The sequence below is a fragment of the Neoarius graeffei genome, chromosome 5 (assembly GCF_027579695.1).
Source record: "Neoarius graeffei isolate fNeoGra1 chromosome 5, fNeoGra1.pri, whole genome shotgun sequence".
NCBI classification, from domain to species: domain Eukaryota; kingdom Metazoa; phylum Chordata; class Actinopteri; order Siluriformes; family Ariidae; genus Neoarius; species Neoarius graeffei.
The window spans coordinates 97,869,987-97,896,819 of NC_083573.1; the positions used below are offsets into that span (position 1 = coordinate 97,869,987).

Below are 26,833 nucleotides of genomic sequence, written 5' to 3' on the forward strand. Positions count from 1 at the left end.
ATCCTAAGACAATTCATGCATGCTCCTTCTGAGTATTGTTAAAATACATAGGTTATTTCCAGGCGCTCTGATTTTGCAGGAACATGTAATTCAATGTACAATCACATACGATTGACATATTCAAAACGACCATGCTACAGATGCAGCTATCATGGAATTAAGAAAATTCGGATTAATAAATAAGGATATATGTGATGAGGAAAGGCAGGTTGTTCTACATTGCACATAAAGAGTTGCATAATTCTCATACTACTGTTTGTGATTAAAGAGTACTTTGTAAGAATCTGGAATGCTTGATGATTTTGTTGCATTTTTTTAGTTGTAGTTTCTTCTTTTTTTTCCTTCCAAAAAGCACAAAGGAAAAAAATATCGTAAAGAAAGGCAGCTTGTGCGACTTAATTTTATTCCCAGAAGTCACCATAAATGATAGAGTTCATATTCCAGGGTTTTATAAGATGACACAATGCACGTACGATGAGAACTACGTTTCTAGTCGTCCGTATTGATCAAATGTCATGCTTTTTTTGTTGACGTTTGGTCATCAAAGTCCCATGGGCAAACCTCTGCCATTTTGGCACTGCCACGATCTCCTTTTGAATTTGGACTTTTCTGTTTCACTATAGAGGAACCAGTGTTTCTGGTCACTTCTTTAGTTGTTGCCGGATCTTCAAAATCCCATGGACATACAGCAGCTTGCTTGGTTTTCCCTATTGCCGTGTTTGGACTTTTCTGCTTTTCCATAGCACTCATGTCGGGACTACTGCTCATATCCCAAGGACAAATCTCAGCCAGTTTGGCTTGGCTGAGAGGTCTCTCTGTTGGTTTACCTGAAGGAGGCTTGTCTTTTGACTTTGCTTTGACGTTCTCATCTTCTATACCCTTCGTCTTCTCTTTTTCTTTCTGGAATGTTCTTATAGGGACCATACCCTTCTTTGTAGTATTGGTCTCTTTCGTTTTAGAAACCTGACAGGGACTGGGAATATTTTCCAATGTGGGACTTGTTGATTCATAATCCCATGGACAAACGTCTGCTTTGGAAGATGTCTGCAGAGAGCTTCCTGATGATTTTGAAGCCTCAGGAAGAACATCTTTTGCTTTTCCCTCAGTTAGGATAATGTCCTTGCCTTTGACATCTGTCACAGCTATGCTTGATTTGGTTTTGACCTCTGCAGATGTAGTTTTGGTTCTGCCCTGATCAATGGAGCAGGTTGAGTCTATAGATTTTTTTGGCAATTCATCAAAGTCCCATGGACATACATCTGCTTTTTGAGATTTGGTCCTGTCTGTAGATGTCTGTATTTGAGACTGAATGGGTTGACTGGAGAAATTTGATTTTGCCCCATCTATTTGACCTTGGCTTTCTTTTCTATTGTCCTCCCAAGAAGAGACATCTGCTCTGTCGATGGGCTTCTGGTTGGGTCGTCTGGCTGGGTTGGGTGACTGATCTGTGCCTTTTTGTTTCTGCAGTTTGGCTCCCTTGGCGCTGTTGGAGTGGATCATGGTGGACTCTTCAGCAGCAATGGACACATGCTTTTGTACCCTGTTCTCTGAAGGAGTGGGCAAGTCCTCTAATTCCCAAGGACAAACCTCAGAAATATTGTAAACGTCTTTGCCTTTCGTTGGCTCAGAGCAGATGGATGGTTGGCTTTCACTAACCTGATGTTTCATTATTCCAGCTTTGCCAGCTGTCTGCTTGTATTCTACTGACTGGCTGATGATCATTTTCATATAGCCCTCTTCATTTTCATCAGGGCTTTTCGCTTCTTTGTTCTTTTGTTGAACATTTTTATTGGGGTCCTCTATGGACTGGGTCTTTCCCGTGAGACCCAGAGTCTTCTCTTTAGCACTGGCAATGACGCTGAGTGACTTCTGCAACATGGATGTCCTTGGGTGAAGCGGTTTCTTGTCAGCTGTCAGATTGTGAGCGCTGGCTGATTTACACACCAAAGGAACTGACTCAGTTGACTCGCTGGCAACATCAATCTTCTCTGATGACTTTTTCTTCACCAGCTTCTTACCAATCAATGTTTCAAGAAGAGATCCCTCTGTGGTAGATACTTCCATTTTATCAGTTGCTAAGCTGCTAGAGTCCTCACTCTGGTCTCGCACATGATCATAACTGCTGTGAGACTTCTTCAGAGAGAAAACCTTATTCTTCAAGGACTCCTCCTTGGCAGGTTTTGCAGAATGTGTTGGCTCAAAAGGATTCTTCCTCAGGACACAGATGCTGTTACGGTTACTACCATGCTCGCCAAGCTCCTTGTCCTCACGGCTATGCTGGCGACCCATTGTTTCTGGGATCTCAGTGATGCGTCTCATGAGGGAGCGTCCCAGACCTTTTTTGGAGCTGCGTTTCTTTTGCAGGTGAGGGTTGTTGGCTAACATCTTCTTTCGTTTGTAGATCTCCAACTGGGAGTATAGCTTTTTTAGCTCCTCCTGTGAAAAACAATATAGAAAGAAAATATAGAAACATTTCAATCAGTGAAATGTGTTTGATATACGGTAAGGTCAAAATATAAAAACCACAGATAAGCAGACACACTATTGCACAGAAAACATGCAGTATGAGTTATTTTATGCAACTACAGACAGCGCCACATAGATGTTTGAACATTATAACATGCTTTTTGACAGTGACTAAGAACAGGACAGTCTGGGACAGTATTTGATATGGACATTTTGTGTGTTCTGTTGTTAGGTCTGAAACAGTCTCAAGTATTTTTTAAATGAATTCACTGTAAACCCATTACAGACTATTCACCAAAACAAAGCCCCTTTTTATACCCCTTAACAATTTACCCTTGTCGTTGACAATGCGGTGAGAGACTTCTTCAGCCCTAACAAAGAAACAAAGACCTCTGCTCACATTGGTATATTTTTCCCAAAGACTGTCGCAAGACCTTACGCCACAGCCATTAATAGAACTGAGCTGGCCCATTTCGTCTGGTGTCTGCAATAAAAAACTGCCATGGCTCAGTTATTTTATCAATGATAAGACAAGGAGATTATGAAAATGTGTATTTACAGGTATATGGAAAAGCAGAGAGACAGCGCAGAATAGACAAAACGTATACTAACCCGTATGTCCTCCGGGTCTAGACTGTGTTCACTCCATGCAGATGTGATGCTGCTGTTCAGGTATGAGCCTGATCGTCCCATGTCCAACTCATCCTCATAGGCCTCAGTGGCTATGTCATCCCTCAGGTGTGTCCCCGCGAACAGAAACTGTAGGATGTTTATGAGAATCCATAAAGCTGTAACTCATAAGGCTATGTTCACATTAGCGGGTGACAAGTCACTTGTGCTGCTTGTAGTTTATAACTTGTCTGGTGAAATTGAAATAAAGTTAATAGTTAAGCACAAGTTAAATAACTCACTAATCAGTGTGGGAAATTGGCTGTTTGATTTACATGTTGCATGCTTGGCTTCATACTAGCTTGGTTGGAAGATTAGCAAATAAAGCTAACTGTACTAGCTATGCACTGTACACCCACCAATGTGGCACAAACGGTCTCTGCTAATTCACTCCTAGCTTTATTTTTCTATGCAATGTCTCTATACACATCTAATGAAAGGATATACAACCCCAATTCCAAAAAAGTTGGGACGCTGTGTAAAACAGAAATAAAAACAGAATGTGAAGATTTGCAAATCATGGAAACCTTATATTTCATTGAAAATCCATCCAAACAAAATCTTTTTCATGGAAGGCCTTCCTTCTTTCAGCAAGACAAACCGCTTTCTGCACATATTAAAACTGCATGGCTCCGTAGTAAAAGAGTCCGGGTGCTAAACTGGCCTGCTGCAGTCCAGACCTGTCTCTCATTTAAATCAATTGGTGTATTATAAAGCACAAAATATGACAAAGGAGACCCCAAACTGTTGAGCAACTGAAATTGTATATAAGGGAATAATGGGACAACATTTCTCTTTCAAAACTACAGCAATTGGTCTCCTCAGTTCCCAAAAGTTTACAGAGTGTTGTTAAAAGTAGAGGTGATGCAACACAGAGGTAAACATGCCCCGTCCCAACTTTTTTGAAACGTGTTTCAACATTTGATAAGTTATCTTTGTATGATTTTCAATGAAATATAGGGCTTCCATGATTTGCAAATCTCACATTGTTTTTTTATTTATGGTTTACGCAGCGTCCCAACTTTTTTGGAATTGGGGTTGTATATGGCAGTAAATGGGAGCTAATTGCATGCTGTAAGTGGGGAACTGAAGAAAACCTAGACCATATATGGCATAAGACTGTTGCAAGGAATATTTCCGGAATGTTTGGATTTGGGAACGTCTCAATTCAATTCAATTAACTTTGTAAATTGCTTGTGTGAACACATCATTATGCTTTAATCAAGGTATGAATGGCAACATCGATGAAACAAACCCATAACTATTGGCACCATTGGTAAGATCACTGACCACACTGACCCCCCCCCCCCCCCGTATTAAGCACTGATTGAATAAAGATTTTTAAATAAGTTTACCTTTGGGACAAGTAAGAGCCCAAGTGTAACCGTCACTGTCAAATGAGTGTGAGTGAAGAACAGCATAAGCATCCAATCAGGGTGCAGCTCAGATGCAAAAGTAAATCTGCAAATGGACAGATTGGAAAAAAATACCTTCACACCATTTACTGATTATACACATTATATCGGCCGAAGTTTGTGGACACCTGACCTTCACACTTATGTTTTGTTGAAGATCCAATTCTAGATTTAGTCCCCCTTTGCTATTATAATAACATCCACTTTTCTAGGAAGGCTAGATTTTGGGGCATGACTGTGAGGATTTGTGTTCATTCAGCTACAAGAGCATTAGTGAGTTCGAGCACTGATGTTGAACTCATCTGAGGTTGAGTTCAGTCAGGGATCTGTGCAGGACGCTCAAGTTCCTCCACTCCAACCTTAACACAGCATGTTTTTATGGAGCTCTCGCTTTGTGCACAGGAGCATTGTCATGCTGGAACAGGTATCAGGGAAATTGTAATGATACAGTATACAAAGACATTCTATACAATTGTGTACTTCCAACTTTGTAGCAACAGTTTGAAGAAGAACCACATTTAGGTATGAGTCAGGTGTCCACATACTTTTGGTCATATAGTGTAACATTTGCAGTTCCACTTTACACACTGCCATGTTTCATTCTATAAAATGGTCATTCATAATGTACCACTGCTTGTTACTGGAATGACCCCCCTCAAGGGTTCATCTTTTGTACCTGCAATTTCATCTGGAATGGTAAATGTAGTGTACTTGTAAAATTAATTCAATACATATAATTACACCTTAAGGGCCACTGCTGTACCTTAATTAAAGAATATAACACTTGGGGCAAGCTGTTAAATGAAAATAATAATGGGGTGGTGTGACGCAATCTCACACTGTGACTATGGCGATGTTGATTATTATCCTATAACAGCACATAAAATGAGGGCATTACTAGAAACCTGTGATTTGCAGCTGCACTATTGTCAGAGCTGTTGTAATAGAAAATTCATCAACACCTTCTGACCAATCAATGAAGAATTCAACAACATTCAACCACCTTTAATTTAATTGATCGTTATCAGTTTGTTGATGTAAATTGTGACTTTTCTATGTATACTAAGGTAAAGTCTGGTGTTCCACAAGGTTCTGTCTTAGGCCCAATGCTTTTATCTTTATATATGTTTATATATCTGGGTGATATTATTTGTAAGCATGGTATTAGCTTCCACTGTTATGCTGATCACACACAGTTGTATGTTTCTACAAAGCCAGATTAGAGACACCAGCTTAATAAAATTGAGGAATGTGTAAAGGACATTAGACACTGGATGCTTATTAACTTTCTTCAGCTTACCTCTGACAAGACAGAAGTACTTGTACTAGGACCACATGCAGCTAGAAGTAGGTTTTCTGATTACATTGTAACTCTGGATGGCCTTTCTGTTTCTTCACATGCAGCAGTAAAAGACCTCCATGTGATCATTGACTCCAATTTTCATTTGAAACTCATTTAGATAATATTATGAGGATAGCCTTCTTTCATCTCAGAAATATTGCTAAGATAAGAAATGTAATGTCACTACACATGGCAGAAAAACTAGTTCATGCCTTTGGTACATCTAGGTTGGATTATTGTAATGCCTTCCTGTCTGGATGTTCTAGGAGGTGCAAAAACAAGCTCCAGTTAGTTCAAACTGCAGAAGCAAGAGTCCTTACTAGAGCTACAGTGGCTTGAAAAAGTATTCATACCCCTTGAACTTTTTCACATTTTTCCACCTTACAACCACAAACTTAAAAGTTTTTTATTGAGATTTTATGTGATAGACCAACACAGAGTAGCACATAATTGTGAAGTGAAACGAAAATGATAAATGGTCTTCAAAATTTTAAACAAATAAAAATCTGAAAAATGTGGTGTGCATTAGTATTCAGCCCCCTGTACTCTGATACCTCTAAATACTATCCAGTGCAATCAATTGCCTTCAGAAGTCATCTAATTAGTTAATAGAGGCTTACTGTGTGTAATTTACTCTCAGCATAAATACACTTGTTCTGTGAAGGCCTCAGTGGTTTGTTAGAGAACACTGAAGAACAAACAGCATCATGAAGACCAAAGAACTCACCAGACAGGTCAGGGATAATATTCTGGAGAAGTTTAAAGCAGGGTTAGGTTATAAAAAAAAATATCCCGAGCTCTGAACATCTCAAGAAGCACTGTTCAATCCATCATTCAAAAATGGAAAAAGTATGGCACAACTGCAAACCTACCAAGACATGGCCGTCCACCTAAACTGACAGAGCGAGCAAGGAGAGCACTGGTCAGAGAAGCAGCCAAGAGGCCCATGATCACTCTGGAGGAGCTGCAGAAATCCACAGCTCAGGTGGGAGAATCTGTGCACAGGACAACTATAAGTCGTACTCTCCACAAATCTGGCCTTTTTGGAAGAGTGGCAAGAAGAAAGCCATTGTTGAAAGACAGGCATAAGAAGTCCCGTTTGCAGTTTGCCAGAAGCCACGTAGGGGACACAGCAAACATGTGGAAGAAGGTGCTTTGGTCAGATGAGCCCAAAGTTGAACTTTTTGGCCTAAATGCAAAGCGCTATGTGTGGCGGAAAACTAACACTGCTCATCACCCTGCACACACCATCTCCACTGTGAAACATGGTAGTGGCAGCATCATGCTATGGGGATGCTTTTCTTCAGCAGGGACAGGGAAGCTGGTCAGAGTTGATGGGAAGATGGATGGAGCTAAATACAGGGCAATCCTGGAAGAAAACCTGTTGGAGGCTGCAAAAGACTTGAGACTGGGAAGGAGATTCACCTTCCAGCAAGACAATGACCCTAAACATACAGCCAGAGCTACAATGAAATGGTTTAGATCAAAGAATATTCATGTGTTAGAATGGCCTAGTCAAAGTCCAGACCTAAATCCCATTGAGCATGTGTGGCAAGACTTGAAAATTGCTGTTCACAGACGCTCTCCATCCAATCTGGCTGAGCTTGAGCTATTTTGCAAAGAAGAATGGGCAAACATTTCAGTGTCTAGATGTGCAAAGCTGGTAGAGACATACCACAAAAGACTTGCAGCTGTAACTGCAGCAAAAGGTGGCTCTACAAAGTATTGACGCAGGGGGGCTGAATACTCGCTTGCTCACTCGAGTTTGTTGACGGTGCAGTGGCTGGCTGCTTTATGTCCCGGGGCTCCCTCATGCCTGTGTTACCTTCTGGCTCTCTCCTTTTAGTTATGCTGTCATAGTTAGTTGCCGGAGTCCCTGCTTGTACTCGGTGCAATATGTATACTGTTCCTACTTATTCAGGTGACATTGGGCATACCTAACCACCTGTGTTTTCTTTCTCCCCCCCCCCCTCCAAATCTGTCCCTCTGAGTTACATGGAGTCAACAGGAAATCTTTTGGTGGAGACGGTGGGGACCTCGACTGGCTATCGTAGCCTGCAGGGAATCGGCCGTCAAACATTCTGTCGCATGTCCCAGACCCGGTGAAATGTAACTGAATTGTCTTGGCCAGGCCTAAGGGTCCCATCTGCATCTCATCATTGCTGAGGAGTGTGCTCCCATCACCCAATCAAGCATCCAGCCAGAGCAGGTCATGATATATTTTTTTACCATATTAACATGCCATTGTGTGTCATGCCTGATGTAAAGACTCTTGTCTCTGCGAGCCTACCACACAGATTTAATACTTGTCATTTTTAGGGCATACCTAACAACATGTTTTCTTTCTCTCTCTCTCTTCCCCCCCAGTCTGTCCCTCTGAGTTACATGTTGATCCTGGGATTGAGATGCTGGCCTCTTCTGCCCCTCGGACCTGCTTGATCCATCCTGGTGCCCTGTGTCTGGTCGGAGTTTTATCGCCCCACTCCTGTGAAGGACGGCCCCATGAGGACAGTTGAGGGTTATACCTGTTAAAACTGTTAATATTATAGTCAGGCTGTCTGTTGTTGCCCAAATGAGGATGGGTTCCCTTTTGAGTCTGGTTCCTCTCGAGGTTTCTTCCTCATGTCATCTGAGGGAGTTTTTCCTTGCCACCGTCGCCACAGGCTTGCTCATTGGGGATAGATTAGGGATAAAATTAGCTCATGTTTTAAGTCGTTCAAATTCTGTAAAGCTGCTTTGCGACAATGTTTATTGTTAAAAGCGCTGTACAAATAAACTTGATTGATTGATTGATTGAATACTAATGCACACCACATTTTTCAGATTTTTATTTGTTTAAAATTTTGAAGACCATTTATTATTTTCGTTTCACTTCACAATTATTTGCTACTCTGTGTTGGTCTATCACATAAAATCTCAATAAAAAACTTTTAAGTTCATGGTTGTAAGGTGGAAAAATGTGAAAAAGTTCAAGGGGTATGAATACTTTTTCAAGGCACTGTAGAAGATATGACCACATCACCCCTGTCTTATCCACACTGCATTGGCTCCCAATCAAATTTCACATTGATTACAAAATACAACTATTGACCTTTAAAGCACTGAATGGTCTCACTCCACAGTACCTGAGTGAATTTCTGGTCTTTTATGGCCTGCCATGCCTACTTAGATCAAAAGGTGCAGGCTATTTGTTGGTACCTCAAATAGTGACGGCTACATCAGGGGGTGGAGCCTTTTCTTACAAAGCCATACAGTTATGGAACAGCCTTCCAAGTAGTGTTTGGGACTCAGACACAGTCTCAGCGTTTAAGTCTAGGCTGAAAACGTATTTGTTTAGTCAAGCCTTTTTGTTAATATATTTTTATTAGGAAAGAAGAAGAAGAAGCCTTTATTTGTCACATGCACACTCAAGCACAGTGAAATTCATTCTCTGCATTTAACCCATCTGAAACAGTGAATGAACACACACACACACACACACACACACACACACACACACACACACACACACACACACACACACACACCCAGAGCCATACTACAGCACTCAGGGAGCAGTTAGGGGTTAGGTATCTTGCTAGGCACTTCAGCCCAAGGCTGCCCCATGTTAACCTAACATGGGTCTTTGAACTGTGGGGGAAACCAGAGCACCTGGAGGAAACCCACGCAGACAAAGGGAGAACATGTAAATTCCACACAGAAAGGTCCCCCGTCGGCCACTGGGCTTGAACCCAGAACCTTCTTTCTGTGAGGCGACAGTGCTAACCACTACATCACCATGCCGCCCTATAAAGGAGTAGATCTGGAGGGTCCTCAGTCATAGAGTGTTTTGGTAAACTGGGATGTATGGATGCTGTTGCACCCCCAACTCTCACTCATTCACTCGGGTTTGTTGACAGTGTAGTGGTTGGCTGCTTTATGTCCCAGGGTGCCCTCATGACTGTGTTACCTTCTGGCTCTCCCCTTTTAGTTATGCTGTCATAGTTAGTCTTGCCAGAGTCCCTGCTTGCACTCAGCGCAAAACCATCAGGGGACACTGGGCATACCTAACAACCTGTTCCCCCTGTCTCTTCCCTCTATCTATCTCTCTCCATTGAGTTACATGTCGATCCTGAGATACCAGTGGTGCTGACCTTTCCTGCTCCTCAGACCTGCCTGATCCATCCTGATGCCCTACATCTGGCTGGAGTCTCATCACATTGCTCCTGTGAAGACAGCTCCACACGAACAGTCGCACTTGGAAGACAACTCTGGACACTTACAGTAATGGCTGAGGACTACAATCACCATGATACCTTTAGGACTGCAGTTCTCATGAACAGTTTTGCACTCAAGTCTCCATCAATGAACAGTTTATAACTTCAACAAAACAGACTTCATGTTAAAACTATAATGAATTTCCTGGTAACACAGTTATACTTTGTGACTATATAGGACACAGTTATAGAAGCGAGTTTTTTATAATCATGCTATCTGTTATCACCCAAATGAGAATGGGTTCCCTTTGAGTGTGGTTCCTCTCAAGGTTTCTTCTTCATGTTGTCTCAGGGAGTTTTTTCTTGCCACCATTGTCTCAGGCTTGTTCATTCAGGATACATTTATTTGGGATAAATTTATTACCTCCGCCAAGGAGGTTATGTTTTCGGTACCGTTGGTTTGTTTGTCTGTTGGTTTGTCTGTTAGCAACATTACAGAAAAAGTTATGAACGGACTGCTCTGACATTTTTTCCAGAGGTGTGACTGGGCACAAGTAACAATCCATTAAATTTTGGCAGTGATCTGGATCACCTTCTGGATCCTGGATTTTTTTAAAGGATTCTTGGCAGAGGTCTGTGCTCTCCGAGTGCTTTTCTAGTTAGTTTATATGTTTAAAATCTTTCTTTTTCTGGAAAGCAGCTTTGCAACAATGTCTACTGTTAAAAGCATTGTACAAATATATTGACTTGACTTAAAAACCTTCCATTCAAGCGACATGTAATAGTGCAGTCCCCCCCCCCGCCCCTTTTTAAGAGTGCAGGTTTAGCAGTTTAGAGGGATTTTTTTTTTTTTTGGTTTTTATTTTTTAGCAGAACATGAGCCACATTATCATTCACATTCTTTGGTGGCATTCATTTGGTGGTATTCAGAGCAGCCTTTTCATCTGCATTCAGACTGCTCTCTTGCTGTTAGACAGGGTCTTTAACTATAGCCCTCAATCAAAGAAGCAATCGAGCCAGAGCCTTTTAGTGAGCGATGCACCACAATAAAGTCTTATTACTTCACACTGGTGACAAATTAAAGAAAAAAAAGGTAGTGCTGTTCTAAAGTGGGGGGTATTTAACTATACATTTTGCTCACATGGTTTGGCTCCACTTGTCTCCTTTGCCAACGTTGCCCAGCATTATCCTATGATGAAACATTTGGATGGTTTAATGAGGATGAAAATGATGTCAGTGATATGTTCTGACCTTCACACACTCCGGATCTCAGCCTGAACACCTATGGGAGATTCTGAAGTGACATACTTTATTACCTTACCCACAACAGAGTAAGTGGGGCAAGGTATTGTAATCAGTGCGGTTTGTGTGTTTGTTTGTGTGTCTGTCTGTTAACAATCTGGTGTCTAGACGGTTGCACTGATTGACTTCAGATTTTCAGGGTAGGTGGGCAATGGTCCGGAGATTAACTGATTAAATTTTGGAGGTAATCGGGTCAAGGTGAAGGTCAAGGTCACCAGAAAGGTTAACCTTTCAGCCAAAATAACGTATTTGCCATTATAACTCAAAAACGGGGCGGCACGGTGGTGTAGTGGTTAGCGCTGTCGCCTCACAGCAAGAAGGTCCTGGGTTCGAGCCCCAGGGCTGGCGAGGGCCTTTCTGTGTGGAGTTTGCATGTTCTCCCCGTGTCTGCGTGGGTTTCCTCCGGGTGCTCCGGTTTCCCCCACAGTCCAAAGACATGCAGGTTAGGTTAACTGGTGACTCTAAATTGACTGTAGGTGTGAATGTGAGTGTGAATGGTTGTCTGTGTCTATGTGTCAGCCCTGTGATAACCTGGCGACTTGTCCAGGGTGTACCCCGCCTTTCGCCCGTAGTCAGCTGGGATAGGCTCCAGCTTGCCTGCGACCCTGTAGAAGGATAAAGCGGCTAGAGATAATGAATGAATGAATGAATGAATGAATGAACTCAAAAACGGTTGCTGATAGACAAATGTTTACTATTATGAGTATAGGAACTCCCATATGGCCTTTCATTTGGCACCATGGGCAGTGGCTAGACCTTGCTTGGAGCCGGTCTAGAATGGAGAAGTAAGACGACTCCTTCCCTCCACTAGTCTGAGGGTTCACCTTGGGCAAGTGATAGTACCCTCTTGCCTCCCTACCTAGGGACACGGGTCCAGACATCAGCAGCAGGATGTCTGATGGTGTAAGCGGCAGAAGAGCTCATCGCAGAGCCAATGGCATGAACACCAGATGGTATGCAGAGGAGCTTCAATTGAGGCCAACGGATGGCATCAACTAGCAAGTGAGCTGCTACTGCGGGGCAACCTCTGCATCAACAATGTACATTGCACTCTTGTGTATCACATTGTACCTGGCGTTGAGGACCAGAAAGGCAGTCTGGTGGAGGCACAACACCAACTGGCTTTGAAACTGTGCAAGATGTCTTGTTTTGAGGCGGGAGGAAGCCCTGTGGCGATGGAGTGAATGCGATAGCAGCAGGCTTAAGTAGCTGGGAGCTGCTAGCAGGAGCTCTGCACACAGGTGGCTCGCATTTGATGGTCACAACTCTAGCTGACCCCTGAGCACCAGCTTGTTGAGGCAGCAATGCGAGTGTCCAGGCAGCCCTCTCTAAGGATAGCACTGCCTGCCCTGGAAAGGGAAGCCCCTAGAAAAGGTGAGGTAAAGAAAGTGTGCTCAGATCACACCTGGCTGGCTAACCGCAGTCAGTGCGACTTCACTTGAAGCAGTAGAAACTGTGAGATGAAGAAGATAACTGTTGTGACATGGAATGTGTGCACTATGCTAGATGGAGACAACCGACCGGAATGAAGGACTGCGTTGATTGCAAGGGAATTGCAGCTGTTTGGCATTGAGATTGCAGCTCTCCAGGAAACACGTCTTGAGGCACATGGCCAACTCCAAGAAGAGGACTACACCTTCTTCTGGGTTGGCAAGACTGCAGGCCCTAGAGAAGCTGGAGTTGCCTTTGCAGTTCACAACACGATTGCCAAGAACCTGACATCACTTCCCACAGTGATCTCACCCAGGCTCATGTCTGTGAGAGTGCCTATTGAGAAAGGGTGATACTTGACTCTGGTGAATGTGTATGCCCCACGATGACTTACACTGATAAGGAGAAGGAGACCTTTTACCAAGAACTCACTCACATAGTGCTCAAGGTCCCCAGAGAAGACAAGCTCCTAATACTAGGCGATTTCAACGTGCGAGTCGGGACGGACTGGGAAACTTACACGGACATCATTGGCAAGTTTGGCAAGAAGAAAAAGAACTCCAATGGGGAGGTCCTGCTGAACTTCTGTGCACAACATGAGCTCAGCATTACCAACATGTTTTTCTACCAGCCTGACAAGAACTACTTCACCTGGAAGCACCCACACTCAGGTCATTACCACTTGCTCGACTATGCCATCACGAGAAAGTCAGACTTGGCAGATGTACTATGCACAAAAGCAATGCGTGGACCAGAGTGTTCTACTGATCACTACCTTGTGAGGTGTCAACTCAGAATGAAGATCACTCTGCCTCGCAGGAAAACTCCTGCAAGTGCCAAGCCTAAGAAACTGGACATTAGCAAGCTGGCAGACACCGAGCACTGTCGAGAACTGATGACAGCGATAGAAGCTGCATTGGAGAGTGCTCAGCCAGTTGGAGAGGAGGAGGTAGAGCAGCATTGGAAAGCCCTGAAGGAAGCGGTGTACTCTGCAAGCAAGGAAACTCTAGGCCATCCCCACAGAAAGACTCCTGATTGGTTCTAGAAGCATGGAAATGAAATTGAGAGGCTCCTAGAAGAGAAGAAGAGCAAGCATCTTTGGCATCTACAGGAGAACTCTGAGAGGAGCAAGAGTGCACTTGTTAAAATCAAGGCCATGGTGCAGAGGGAAGTGAGAGCTCTTAAGAACAACTGGTGGCAGAGGAAAGCAGAGGAATTGCAGCGTATGGCTGACAACCATGACTATTGTGGACTGTTTGCCAGGTTGAAAGCCATCTATGGACCCAAGAGCAACGCTGTCGCCCCAGTGAAGTCAGCAGATGGTAGTAAGCTGCTCACAGACCTTCAAGACATCAAGGCCAGATGGAAGGAGCACTTCAACAGCCTGCTAAACCAAGAAGGATCTGCACACCCAGATGCATGTCAGCAGCTGGAGAGGAAGCCTACAAGGAATGAGCTGTGTGGGGAAATCAGTATGGAGGAACTCAAGAAAGCTCTGAAGACAACAGCAAGTGGCAAAGCACCTGGGCTGGATGGTATTTCCTCAGATATCCTGAAAAATTGTGTTGAAAGGCTGTACGAAGCTTAACTAGACCTGTTCAACAGATGTGTACTCTCTGGTACTGTGCCCCAAGACTTTTGAGATGCTCTAATTGTCACCATCTACAAAAGAAAGGCTGACCATGCAGAGCATGGAAACCATCGGGGAATATCGCTCCTGGCCATAGCTGGCAAAGTCCTTGCCAAGATTGTCTTGAACAGACTGAAAATCATTTTGGAAGAAGTTCTCCCTGAATGCCAGTGTGGATTCCAGGCTGGCCGATCCACTGCTGACATGATCTTCACTCTACAACAGCTCCAAGAGACGGTAGCAGAGCAGCACCAGCCCTTGTATGTTGTCTTTGTTGACTTCACAAAAGCATTTGACACCGTCGACTGCACAACCCTCTGGAAGGTCCTCAAAACCTATAGATGCCCTGACAAGCTTGTCAACATCATCAAGCAGTTCCATTATGGAATGAAGGCACAAGTCTCAGTCGGCGGTGAACTCAGTGATGCCTTTGTGGTCAACCATGGCATGAAACAAGGGTGTGTACTGGCTCCAACTCTTTCCTCCCTCTACCTCACAGCTGTGCTGGATACTATGAATGAAGGGCTCAACAAGGGCGTGTTCCTCCGCACAAGAACAAATGGAAAACTGTTCAACCTTGCCCGGCTTCGTGCCCACACAAAAACACAGGAGATGTGCATCAGAGAACTGCTCTATGCTGATGATTCCACCCTTGTGGCTAGCAATGCAGTTGATATGCAGCAGATTGTGGATTGTTTCTCCTTTGCAGCTGATATGTTTGGTCTAAAGATCAACATATCCAAGACTGAGCTGCTCTACCAGCCTCCTCCAATGTCCATTGAACTTCCAAAGACGATTATGGTCCATGATAAACCACTGAAGACAACCGAGTCTTTTGTTTACCTGGGCAGCACCATCACAAACACCAACTCTGCAGATCTGGAAGTGGAAAGGAGGATCCAGTCCGCCACAAAGGCCTATGGTGCGCTACATAAAAGACTATGGAGCTGTCATGACATCAGCACAAAAACCAAAGTGAAGGTTTACTCAGGTGCAGTCCTCCCTTGCCTACTCTATTCCATTGAGTGCACCATTCTTTACCGCAGACACATCAAGGCTCTGACAAGACTCCAGCTTTGCCACCTACGCTCCATCCTCAACATCAAGTGGCAAGATTGTATCCCAGATGTTGAGATACTGCACCATGCACACACAGTCAGTGTTGAAGCCCTAATAATCATGTCACAGCTTCGCTGGGCAGGGCATGTACGTCAGATGGCCAACAGCAGGCTGCCAAAAGCTGTGTTCTACTCGGAACTGTGCCAAGGAAAAAGGAGCCATGGAGGACAAAAATTACATTTCAAAGATGTCTTAAAGCGGTATATGAAGAGAACAGGCATCCTGCATGATACCTGGGAGGAAGAGGCACTCCAGAGAGTCAAATGTTGAGGACTGTTGAGTAAGGCCACGTCAGCCGTAGAAGAGCTGCACCAGCAAGAATATCAGCGCGCACATGACTGACGACACTTGACAGCTGCTCCACGCATTTTCCAATGCAACAATTGCCAGCGTTACTGCAGATCCTGAGCAGGTCTGATTGCCCACACGAGAGCCTGTTTAAGATAGGCCTCAACTCAAACACAAGACAGTCATCCTCGGTAACGAAGGACAGCCAGAGTGTGAGAGTAGACAAGCACACTTCCTCCACCCTTTCAATCAATACCGGGCCCCCCCAAGGGTGTGTGCTTAGCCCTCTGCTCTACACCCTGTTCACACATGACTGCTCTGCTTCTTCTCTTTCCAATCTCATTGTTAAATTCGCTGATGACACCACAGTGCTCGGACTTATCAACAACAATAATACGACGGATTACAGGGCTGAAGTGCAACATCTAGCATCATGGTGTGTGGGTAATAATCTCATACTGAACATCAAGAAGACCAAGGAGATGATTGTGGACCCCTGCAAGAAGAGACAAAACAACCACCATCCACTCTCTACTGGCAATGAGGTGGTGGAGAGGGTGATGTACTTCAAATTCTTGGGAGTGACTATCACTGAGGATCTGTCCTGGGGCATCAACACCACCTCAGTGGTAGGAAAGGACCAGCAACGGCTCTACTACCTGAGGCAACTGAAGAATGCCAGGATCCAGAAACAGCTGATGGTGAACTTCTACAACTGTGCCATCAGCAGTGTTCTGATATATGGTTTCCTTGTGTGGTTCTCCAGCTGCACTAAGGCCGAACAGCAGGCACTCCAGCGGGTGGTAAAAACAGCGGGGAAAATCATGGGGACCACTCTACCAGAGATCAGTACCATCTACACCTCCCGCTGTCTGAAGAGAGTGAGTAACATCCTGCGTGACCAACACCACCCAGCCCATCACCTGTTCTACCTGCTGCCCTCAGGCAGAAGGTACAGGGCCTTACCAGCTAGAACAACCAGAATGGCCCAAAGCCTGTACCCTCAGGCAGTGAGGCTGCTGAACAGTGCCCCACTCCCCTCTCTACCCTCCTCCCATGGACAGTAAACCATACCTCACCTTACAATAACTGTGAATTGGACTTTGTATTGCTGCAACATTACATTAACTCCACATCTGACCGTGCTCTCTGTTTCTGGTGCCCCCGTTCTTGATCTGTTTTCTGATATACCTCTTGCTGCTACAATTATGACCATTTACATTTCATGCCTGCACTGGACTCTATTTATAATGGGTATTATGGGACTTTGCACTACTATGCACTTTTTTTTACGCACTTTTTACATTTACTATCTATGGCTGGGTTGCTCCAATGGAATTTTGTTGTTATTTATGACAATGACAATAAAAAAGTGATTGATTGATTGATTGATTGATTGATTGATTGATTGATTGATATTTGACCTTGAGTGACCTTGGAAGGTCAAACTCAAGGTCACAGATTTTCAGAGGGCTGTAACTTCAAAATGGTTGATGGTAGACAGATATTTACCTTTATCAACTTATAGGAAGTGCCATACGGGCTTTCATTTGGCACCATGAACTTTGACCTTGAATGACTTTGAAATGTCAAACTCAAGGTCATGGATTTTCATAGGACTATACAGCTGATGATTGAGAAATATTACCATTATCAACATATACTGTAGGTATAAAATAAGTGCTGCTAGGCGAGGTTTGTTTTGCCTGGCAACACTTTTCAAGCTAGATTTACACTGCCAATTATTATCCAGATATTGTGTATAATATAAAGGAATTTGCATAAATAATATATTGATATAAGTAAATAATGTATTATAAATATATTACTGCCACAGTACAGTTCTAGACACTTCTAGATCAGACACCAAGAAGCAGTGAAGGTGTTGTGGCAGTCCCTGGTGACCTAAACACCTTACTAACACAAAGTTGGTTTTTCATTCACTTTGTTGTCTGACACTACATTTTTTTCTAAGTAAAGTATTTTTCAAAACTGATTAAATCCTTGAGTGCATATCTTTATTTTTTATACAGTATCTTGCTTTATTTATTATTACCTATTATTATTTCTATTATTTAAAAAAAGTCAGAAATTGAAAGTCACAATTTTGAAACAGATGGGGAAATACATTGTGTGGGATAAAATAATTGAATTTTAGATTTTGGCACAGGGCAGCACAGTGGTGTATTGGTGAGCACTGTCACCTCACAGCAAGAAGGTTCTGGGTTCGAGCCCAGTGGCCGACGGGGGCCTTTCTGTGTGGAGTTTGCATGTTCTCCTCGTGTCTGTGTGGGTTTCCTCCAGGTGCTCTGGTTTCCCCCACAGTCCAAACACATGCAGGTTAGGCTAACTGGCGGCTCTAAATTGACCGTAGGTGTGAATGTGACTGTGAATGGTTGTTTGTCCCAATGTGTCAGCCCTGTGATGATCTGGCGACTTGTCCAGGGTGTACCCCAGCTCTCGCCCATAGTCAGCTGGGATAGGCTACAGCTTGCCTGCGACCCTGCACAGGATAAGCGGTTATAAATAATGAATGGACGGATTGGATTTTGGCATAATATCAGAGTATAATTTCTACACTTTCATGTTATATAAGAATTTCATGTTTTGAAAGAAGTCCATACCTTATGCTGTTTAAAACATGCTTTGATTGAGATGATGTATTCAAATCCTGCTAAAAATTCATAAAAAAGAGCAAAAAAAAAAAAAAGCCCTTCAGGCTTTCTGCCACTGATCGCATATTTCTGAGGATAACCCTTCATGTCTGGTATCAAAACAGAGTGGAGATTTCCTCCTCACTAGATTCTGCATTCATTTTGATGTCATTTCAGTGAGTATCCAATAAAATGGTATGAAACAAACTCATCTTTGTGGAAACAAAGTTTATGTTATGGGAATATGCTACCGATGCCAGTGGGAGAACTGTAGGTGAGTCACATTTTTATATCTTGTGGGCAGTTACTATTACCTTTCTGCAGTGTGTTGTGGAGATTGTTATTGCGAGGGGCATCATAAACATGATGGGAATCAGCATTTATTTCATGAGTATGAGGATACGTTTCAAAGCCTTACAAAAGCCTAACATTACATCTTTACATGTGTATGCATTGTGTGGACAATGCATAGCACTGAAGGCACATAAAAAAGTAAGCAACCATAAACCATGAAAAGAAGTTTCAGTCACATTCAGTTCTAGAACAAAGAACTGACATGTAATTAACATGTACAGACACAAATAGGCCTTTCTTTTTCATGCCCTTTTATTTTTAAATTGACAAACATGGGTTGTCATGCGGCGTGGTTACAGTAGCTGTACATGACAGACAAGACTACATTTAATTGTAATGGACCTAATATATTTTGTTGTATTGGTTTCCTACAGCTCAATGAACTTCTCTTTTTTTCAGCTGCACATGCCGGATCAGGCCTGATGGAGCACCATGCAATCACCTTTTGGTATCCAAAGAACTGATCCAGGTGTTCATCCAGTCAGAGTTCCCTCACCTGAACTTCTGCTGTCTAAGCAACAGTATCTTTACAAACACATCTGATTCTTTGTTCCTGAGCCCTAAAAGAATATACTGTGATGTGCCCTAAACCAGATGTGCTGCCTCCAGATGGGTCAGAGGATGAATAGATACAGGTGCAGACAGATAAAGGACAAGACAGACAGAGTTGAGGTCATGAATGTGGGCAAGGGTATGGGTGTGGCCACAGAAGCAGGAGTGGTCATGGGTGTGGCCATGGTCATGTCAGAAGAGTTGAAGCGGGGTGGGGTGGGGCAGTGTCTTTTGTTCTCATGGACTATGGACCCTTTTCACGTGACGTCACGACAAACGCGGCCGCCATTTTGGACGTGTACTACCAGTAGTTTACCACAGCCAGCATTGAGGAACGGCAGCAAAGAAAGTGTTTATTTTCAGCAAGACTTCCATCATGCCACTATATTGTTGTGCACCTGGATGTAGTAACCATCAACAAACAAGGCAAGGGTTATCATTTTATCGGATCCCGGTAGATGCTGACCGACGGAGAAGATGGATAGCGGCACACCAGCGCTTGTGTAGTGACCACTTTGTTGGAGGTAAGACGAATAAAATTAGCCAGAAAAGGCATTACATTGCTGTTAACATTCTGTGGCGGCGAGTGCGTAACCAAATAGGCTAAAATAACCCATTGTAACCTCTTTGTTCTTCTGTAGTAGCTATTAGCTAATGACATTAGCTAGTGTTGTGTTCCTTTGCTGTTGGTAGACTGTTGGACAGATCAGAGGCAGTGTCCTACAAACAGCGCTTAATTTGAGGGGGAGCAAGCCGGAGCGCGCTCCGGAACCTCGGGCGTTGGCTCCAGCAGCTATTTACACTGGATCCGGTGATCCGACACCTCTTTTGACTATGTAACAATAATAATAATAATAATAATAATAATAATAATTAAATAAAAAAATGCAAGTTTATTTAGTGTTAATGTCTGATTTTGATATCTGTCTTGTTGGTGATTTCTCTCATGAAACGACATCCACAAAATATCTGCAGATGAACTTAATTTGCAGTGTTATTACAAAACATGCCCAGAAGCGCAGCGCAGCGCCGCGCCGCGCCCCCCTCCCCTCTCCTCTCCTCTTTTTTCCGCTCCGGAGCTGCTCATCCTCTGCGCTCCGGGACCTCCTACTTTACAAATTAAGCACTGCCTACAAATAAGTGTTCAAAACAAGAGGAACATGTATTTGTCTCTTAAATCCAGGCCGTTCCCTGTAATCTGTAACAACGGTTGGAGAAAGTAATGGCAAATAGTGAGTGCACAAACCATAGAAGGGAAACTGTACACAGCACCAGGGCAGTGTGATGGTATGTCTACTTTTAGATTGTGCTAGCTTATCAATGAACACACTCGTCACTCGACGAGTTTCTCGTCTTTACGACGGATACTTAAATGTGTGTTAGGTATTATTGTTGCAGTCTAAGCAGTCATTGTAGCAGCTAGATGAGCGAGAACCGAAAGGGTCTGTGCCATAAACCGTTATTTCTGTACGGCGTTGCTAATGTGTTGTTACTGTTGTTATTTCTCCCTCTGCTCGCCCTGTAAATCCCCTACGTTGCTGGATAGCGAAGGTATTTTCTGCATCTCGCTCCTTTTTCTTGTATGTTCTCCGTTTGTCGCCTTCCTCGCATTCAAACCAATTCGAGCCGAAGTCCGCTACATGTCCAAAATGGTGGTCGCGTTTACGAAGGTCACGTGACTGAAAAGGGTCTATAGACAACATTTTCAAGGAACTTTAGAATTTTGGAACTTTTGAGCTGTAGACTGAGGGGAAAATACATGGAGGATACAAGGGGAAAATATCCTGTGAAAAAAAAGTCTATATTTTGTAAATATGTTAATAACGAGTTCTGAAAAAGGTACAGTGAAAAAAATTGGTGTGAACAGCACTGAAGCCATGGTAAATATGTGTTCCAAATTTAATTTTAATATCTTTTTTGACCTCGCCTGGGACGGAGTCCACCAGGGGGCAAGGTATTGTTTTCGGTGGGGTTTCTTTGTTTGTTTGTTTGTTAGCAACATTACGGGAAAATGGCTGGACCAATCTTCATGAAACTTTCAGGATAGATGGGCATTGGTCTCAAATAGAACCTCCAACATTTTGAGGGTCATCCAGTCAAGGACAAGGTCACCAAAAAGGTCTTTTTTGTGCAATATCTTCCTTCATATTCATCATATTTACTTCAAACCAATTCCAAAATGTTCATCTTTCAATTCTACTTCCATTGATATGCTACATAATGGGGTATCCCTCATAGTTTTATGAGCAGTTGGGGGTCAAATGTCAAGGGGGTCAAGGTCATTGCTAAAATTTGCATATTTTCCATTATAACTCAAACAGTTAGAGATAGAGAGATGTTTATCATTATCAACATATAGGAAGTCATATATGGGCTTTCATTTGGCACCATGACCTTTGACTTTGTTTATTTGTTTGTTTGTCTGTCTGTCTGTTAACAATCTAGCGTCTAGACGGTTGCACCGATTGATTTCAAATTTTCAGGAAAGGTAGACAATGGTCCGTAGATTACTTGATCAAATTTCTGGGGTAATCGGGTCAAGGTGAATGTCAAGGTCACTGGAAAGGTCAACCTTTCTGTCAAAAATAACATTTTCCATTATAACTCAAAAACGGTTGCAGATAGACAAATGTTTACTATTATGAGCATATAGGAACTCCATATGGCCTTTCATTTGGCACCATGATCTTTGACCTTGAGTGACCTTGAAAGGTCAAACTCAAGGTCACAGATTTTCAGAGGGCTGTAACTTGAAAATGGTTGATGGTAGACAGATGTTTACCATTATCAACTTATAGGAAGTGCCATATGGGCTTTCATTTGGCACCATGACCTTTGACCTTGAATGACTTTGAAATGTCAAACTCAAGGTCATGGATTTTCATAGGACTATAATCTGACAGCTGATGATTGAGAAATATTATCATTATCAACATATAGGTATAAAATAAGTGCTGCTGGGTGAGGTTTATTTTGCCTGGCAATACTTGTTTTAATATGCATTGCTAAGGAGTTTATGTAATAAACTTTAAAAGCAGATTTCTCCATTTATGACTTTTTGTAAAAAGTAAACTCTGCCTACTTCAAATGTCCATATTATATTGGTCAATTTTCTTGATCTATGCATCGTTGGAAAGCTATTTTAATGGCCTTTCATGAAAACACAATAACTCAATTTTGAAAAATTGACCCATGTGACTGGTTTTGTAATAGAGGGTCACTGTGGTAGCCAACGTTCAAACGCGCCCCCACTGCCACAGTCACATATATGGATTTTTGCAAACTAGAAAAGGAACAACTATGGACACTAAGCTAGGGAACAAGAAATTACAGACACAGAATCATAAGGGGCCAGGAAACTAGGGGACACTGAAAAGTAAAGCAAGAAATTCATGGATACTGGAAACTAGAACACTGAAAACTAGAATACACTAGAGACCAGGTGATGAGAACAAGGAAACTACAGGACAAACAACAGCCTATAGGACACTAAATAGGGAAGACAAAATTGGATACACTGGATGGTGAAGGGCACAGAAATTAGGAGACACTGGACAAATAGGAAATTGGAGATGGATACTGAAAACTAGTGAACAGTGGAAACTGGAGGACACTAGAAACTAGGGAACAAACAATCCAAGGAACTAACAAACAACAAGACACTAAGCTACAGCACAAGATTTTAGAGATATTGAAAGATAAGTGCAATTAAACTAGTGCACACTGGAAGCTATTGTTATTGGAGCTTAATGGACATTTGAATTTACTTAATTAAGAAACTAGGTGACACTGGAATCTACTGAATTAGAAAACTAGGAGACACTGGCAACTACTGATCTTGGAATCTGTGGAACACTGTCAACTACTAATCTTGGAAACTAGGAGACACTGGAAACTACTGAATTCGAAAACTAGGGACCAGTGGAAACTACTGACCTTGGAAACTAGAAGACATTGGAAACTACTGATCTTGGAAACCAGGGAACACTGGAAACTACTGGATGAGGAAAATAGGGACCAGTGGAAACTACTGGCCTTGGAAACTAGAAGACATTGGAAACTGCTGCTCTTGGAAACTATGGGACACTGGAAACTGTTGAATTAGAAAACTAGGGAACACTGGAAACTACTGGATTAGCAAACTAGGAGACACTGGAAACTGCTGAATTAGAAAACTAGGGAACACTGGAAACTACTGGATTAGCAAACTAGAAGACACTGGAAATTACTGATCTTGGAAACTTGGGGACACTGGAAACTGCTGATCTTGGAAACGAGGGGACACTGTCAACTACTGAACTTGAAAACTAGGGGACACTGGAAACTACTGGATTAGGAAAATAGGGGCCAGTGGAAATGACTGATTTTGGAAACTAAGGTACACTGGAAACTAGATAGCAGTGGAAACTAGGAAAGAGTAGAAAATAGGAAACTAAGGAACAAGGAAACAAGGGAGCAAATAAACCACAGGCAATAATACAGGGAACATGAAATTGGAGACACAGAATGGTAAGAGGAAAAGGAATTAGGAGACACTGGAAAGTATTGAAATAGGAAAATGGCAACAGTGGAAACTAGGCAACGAGGAACCAGTGGAACAAAAACCATGGGACAATCAGTTAGGGAGCAAATAATTAGACACACTGTAAGATAAGGCATAGAGAAACTAGGAGACACTGAAACCCTCTGAATGAGGACAAGAGGGGATACTTGAAACTAGTGTACAGTAGAATCTAGAGAACCCTAGAAAGTAGGGAACAAACAAGCCACAGGACGCTAAACTCAGGAACAAGAGACATTAAGTGGCAAGAAAACCAGCAGACGGGGGAATTAGCAAACAACAATCCATGGGACGCTAATCTAAGGAACAATAAATTAAGCACACTGAAAAGTAAGAGGGAAGGAAATGAGGGGGCACTGAAAACTAGGAAGTAAATGAACTAAGGAACAAACTATGGGACACTAAGCTAGGGAACAAGAAAATAGAGACCATGCTGTCCTTTTATTTATTTATTTTTAATGTGGCTTCAGCCTCGTGAAATGAAAGAGACTTTATTCTTCTGGAAAACCACTTGACACCATAATTTAATAGAGACACAGTATCCATAAGAGGCACGCTTGAAAATCCTTTCTTTTTTTTTCAGAGCAGGATGAGGCTTAAACTGTCTGTGTAAAATTGACCCGTAATGCCTCAGGTGTGATGGAGAGGCCTCCCTCCAGTCGTGTGCTGTGCTGTGGGTTCGGACATGTGGATTGATAGCAGTGCTCTGCTTTATGGATAAATAACAGTGGTGTGAAGATACTAAATCTCTCAACCACTGCACACAGTTAGCGAGACACAAACAGGATATACTGCAGCGTGTTTATATTAAGCTCCTATAAATTTATGTGCTGTCACCTGAGTGTGCTATATTTTATTCCTCCAGCATTGGAGCTGTTTGTTGTGATAACACCTGGGATTTGGACAATAGAAGCCAGAGCTGTTTTATTTTTTTATTTTTTTCCTTGCTCAGTGCTTACCAGGATAACAATTATGGGTGACAATGTATCTCCTCTTGACGATCTTGCCTTATGTGTTAAGGGAATATGTTTAAAAAAAAAAAAAGGAATACAACAAGGTGGTGTGATGCTGTTTAAGTTATTGTTACCACCATGAAGTTAATTTTTTAATTAATTTTTAGTTACATTTAAAGACAGACTGCCTTTCAGAGCCTTCACTTTTTTCAAGTGTAGGTCATAAAAAGAATTTTCCCCAAAACCCAATTACAGTGGTGCTTGAAAGTTTGTGAACCCTTTAGAATTTTCTATATTTCTGTATAAATATGACCTAAAACATCATCAGAGTTTCACACAAGTCCTAAAAGTAGATTAAGAGAACCCAGTTAAACAAATGAGACAAAAATATTATACTTGGTCATTTATTTATTGAGGAAAATGATCCAATATTACATATCTGTGAGTGGCAAAAGTATGTGAACCTCTAGGATTAGCAGTTAATTTGAAGATGAAATTCGAGTCAGGTGTTTTCAATCAATGGGATGACAATCAGGTGTGAGTGAGCACCCTGTTTTATTTAAAGAGCAGGGATCTATCAAAGTCTGATCTTCACAACACATGTTTGTGGAAGTGTATCATGGCACGAACAAAGGAGATTTCTGAGGACCTCAGAAAAAGCATTGTTGATGCTCATCAGGCTGGAAAAGGTTACAAAACCATCTCTAAAGAGTTTGGACTCCACCAATCCACAGTCAGACAGATTGTGTACAAATGGAGGAAATTCAAGACCATTGTTACCCTCCCCAGGAGTGGTCGACCAACAAAGATTGTGTAATAGTCGGCGAGGTCACAAAGGGCCCCAGAGTAACTTCTACATAAGCAACTGAAGGCCTCTCTCACACTGGCTAATGTGAATGTTCATGAATCCACCATCAGGAGAACACTGAACAACAATGGTGTGCATGGCAGGGTTGCAAGGAGAAAGCCACTGCTCTCCAAAAAGAACATTGCTGCTCATCTGCAGTTTGCTAAAGATCACGTGGACAAGCCAGAAGGCTATTGGAAAAATGTTTTGTGGATGGATGAGAGCAAAATAGAACTTTTTGGTTTAAATGAGAAGCGTTATGTTTGGAGAAAGGAAAACACTGCATTCCAACATAAGAACCTTATCCCATCTATGAAACATGGTGGTGGTAGTACTGTATCATGGTTTGGGCCTGTTTTGCTGCATCTGGGCTAGGATGGCTTACCATCATGATGGAACAATGAATTCTGAATTATACCAGCGAATTCTAAAGGAAAATGTCAGGACATCTGTCCATGAACTGAATCTCAAGAGAAGGTGGGTCATGCAGCAAGACAACGACCATAAGCACACAAGTCACTCTACCAAAGAATGGTTAAATACTTAAAATAAGCTTTAGAATAAATCTACATGAGGATCCCTTTATTGAAAAAAATGAATAATGGGGGGAAAAAAATCAACTTAAGAAGTTGGATGGAGCATTAACAGAAATGTGACGGATTAAAAAAAAAAAAAAAAAGTACATCAAAACAACGTTTGAGGTTAATGTTCTGGAATGGCCAAGTCAAAGTCCTGACCTTAATCCAATCGAAATGTTGTGGAAGGACCTGAAGCGAGCAGTTCATGTGAGGAAACCCACCAACATCCCAGAGTTGAAGCTGTTCTGTACAGAGGAATGGGCTAAAATTCCTCCAAGCCGGTGTGCAGGACTGATCAACAGTTACTGGAAACATTTAGTTGCAGTTATTGCTGCACAAGGGGGTCACACCAGATACTGAAAGCAAAGGTTCACATACTTTTGCCACTCACAGATATGTAATATTGGATCATTTTCCTCAATAAATAAATGACCAAGTATAATATTTTTGTCTCATTTGTTTAACTGTGTTCTCTT

The 26,833-nt window shown here is 42.4% G+C and overlaps 1 protein-coding gene across 1 annotated transcript in view; it reads right to left on the minus strand.

The window, feature by feature from the left end:
* Positions 1-513: 513 nt before the first annotated feature.
* Positions 514-26,833, minus strand: part of gpr158a (G protein-coupled receptor 158a) — a 290,966-nt gene continuing 264,646 nt past the window's right edge. The window contains exons 9-12 of the mRNA XM_060922557.1: positions 4,491-4,596; positions 3,079-3,225; positions 2,867-2,950; positions 514-2,436 (exon numbers count right to left, since the gene is read on the minus strand). Of these exons, the coding sequence (XP_060778540.1) occupies positions 514-2,436; positions 2,867-2,950; positions 3,079-3,225; positions 4,491-4,596 (2,260 nt within the window). The remainder of the gene's footprint in view (positions 2,437-2,866; positions 2,951-3,078; positions 3,226-4,490; positions 4,597-26,833) is intronic.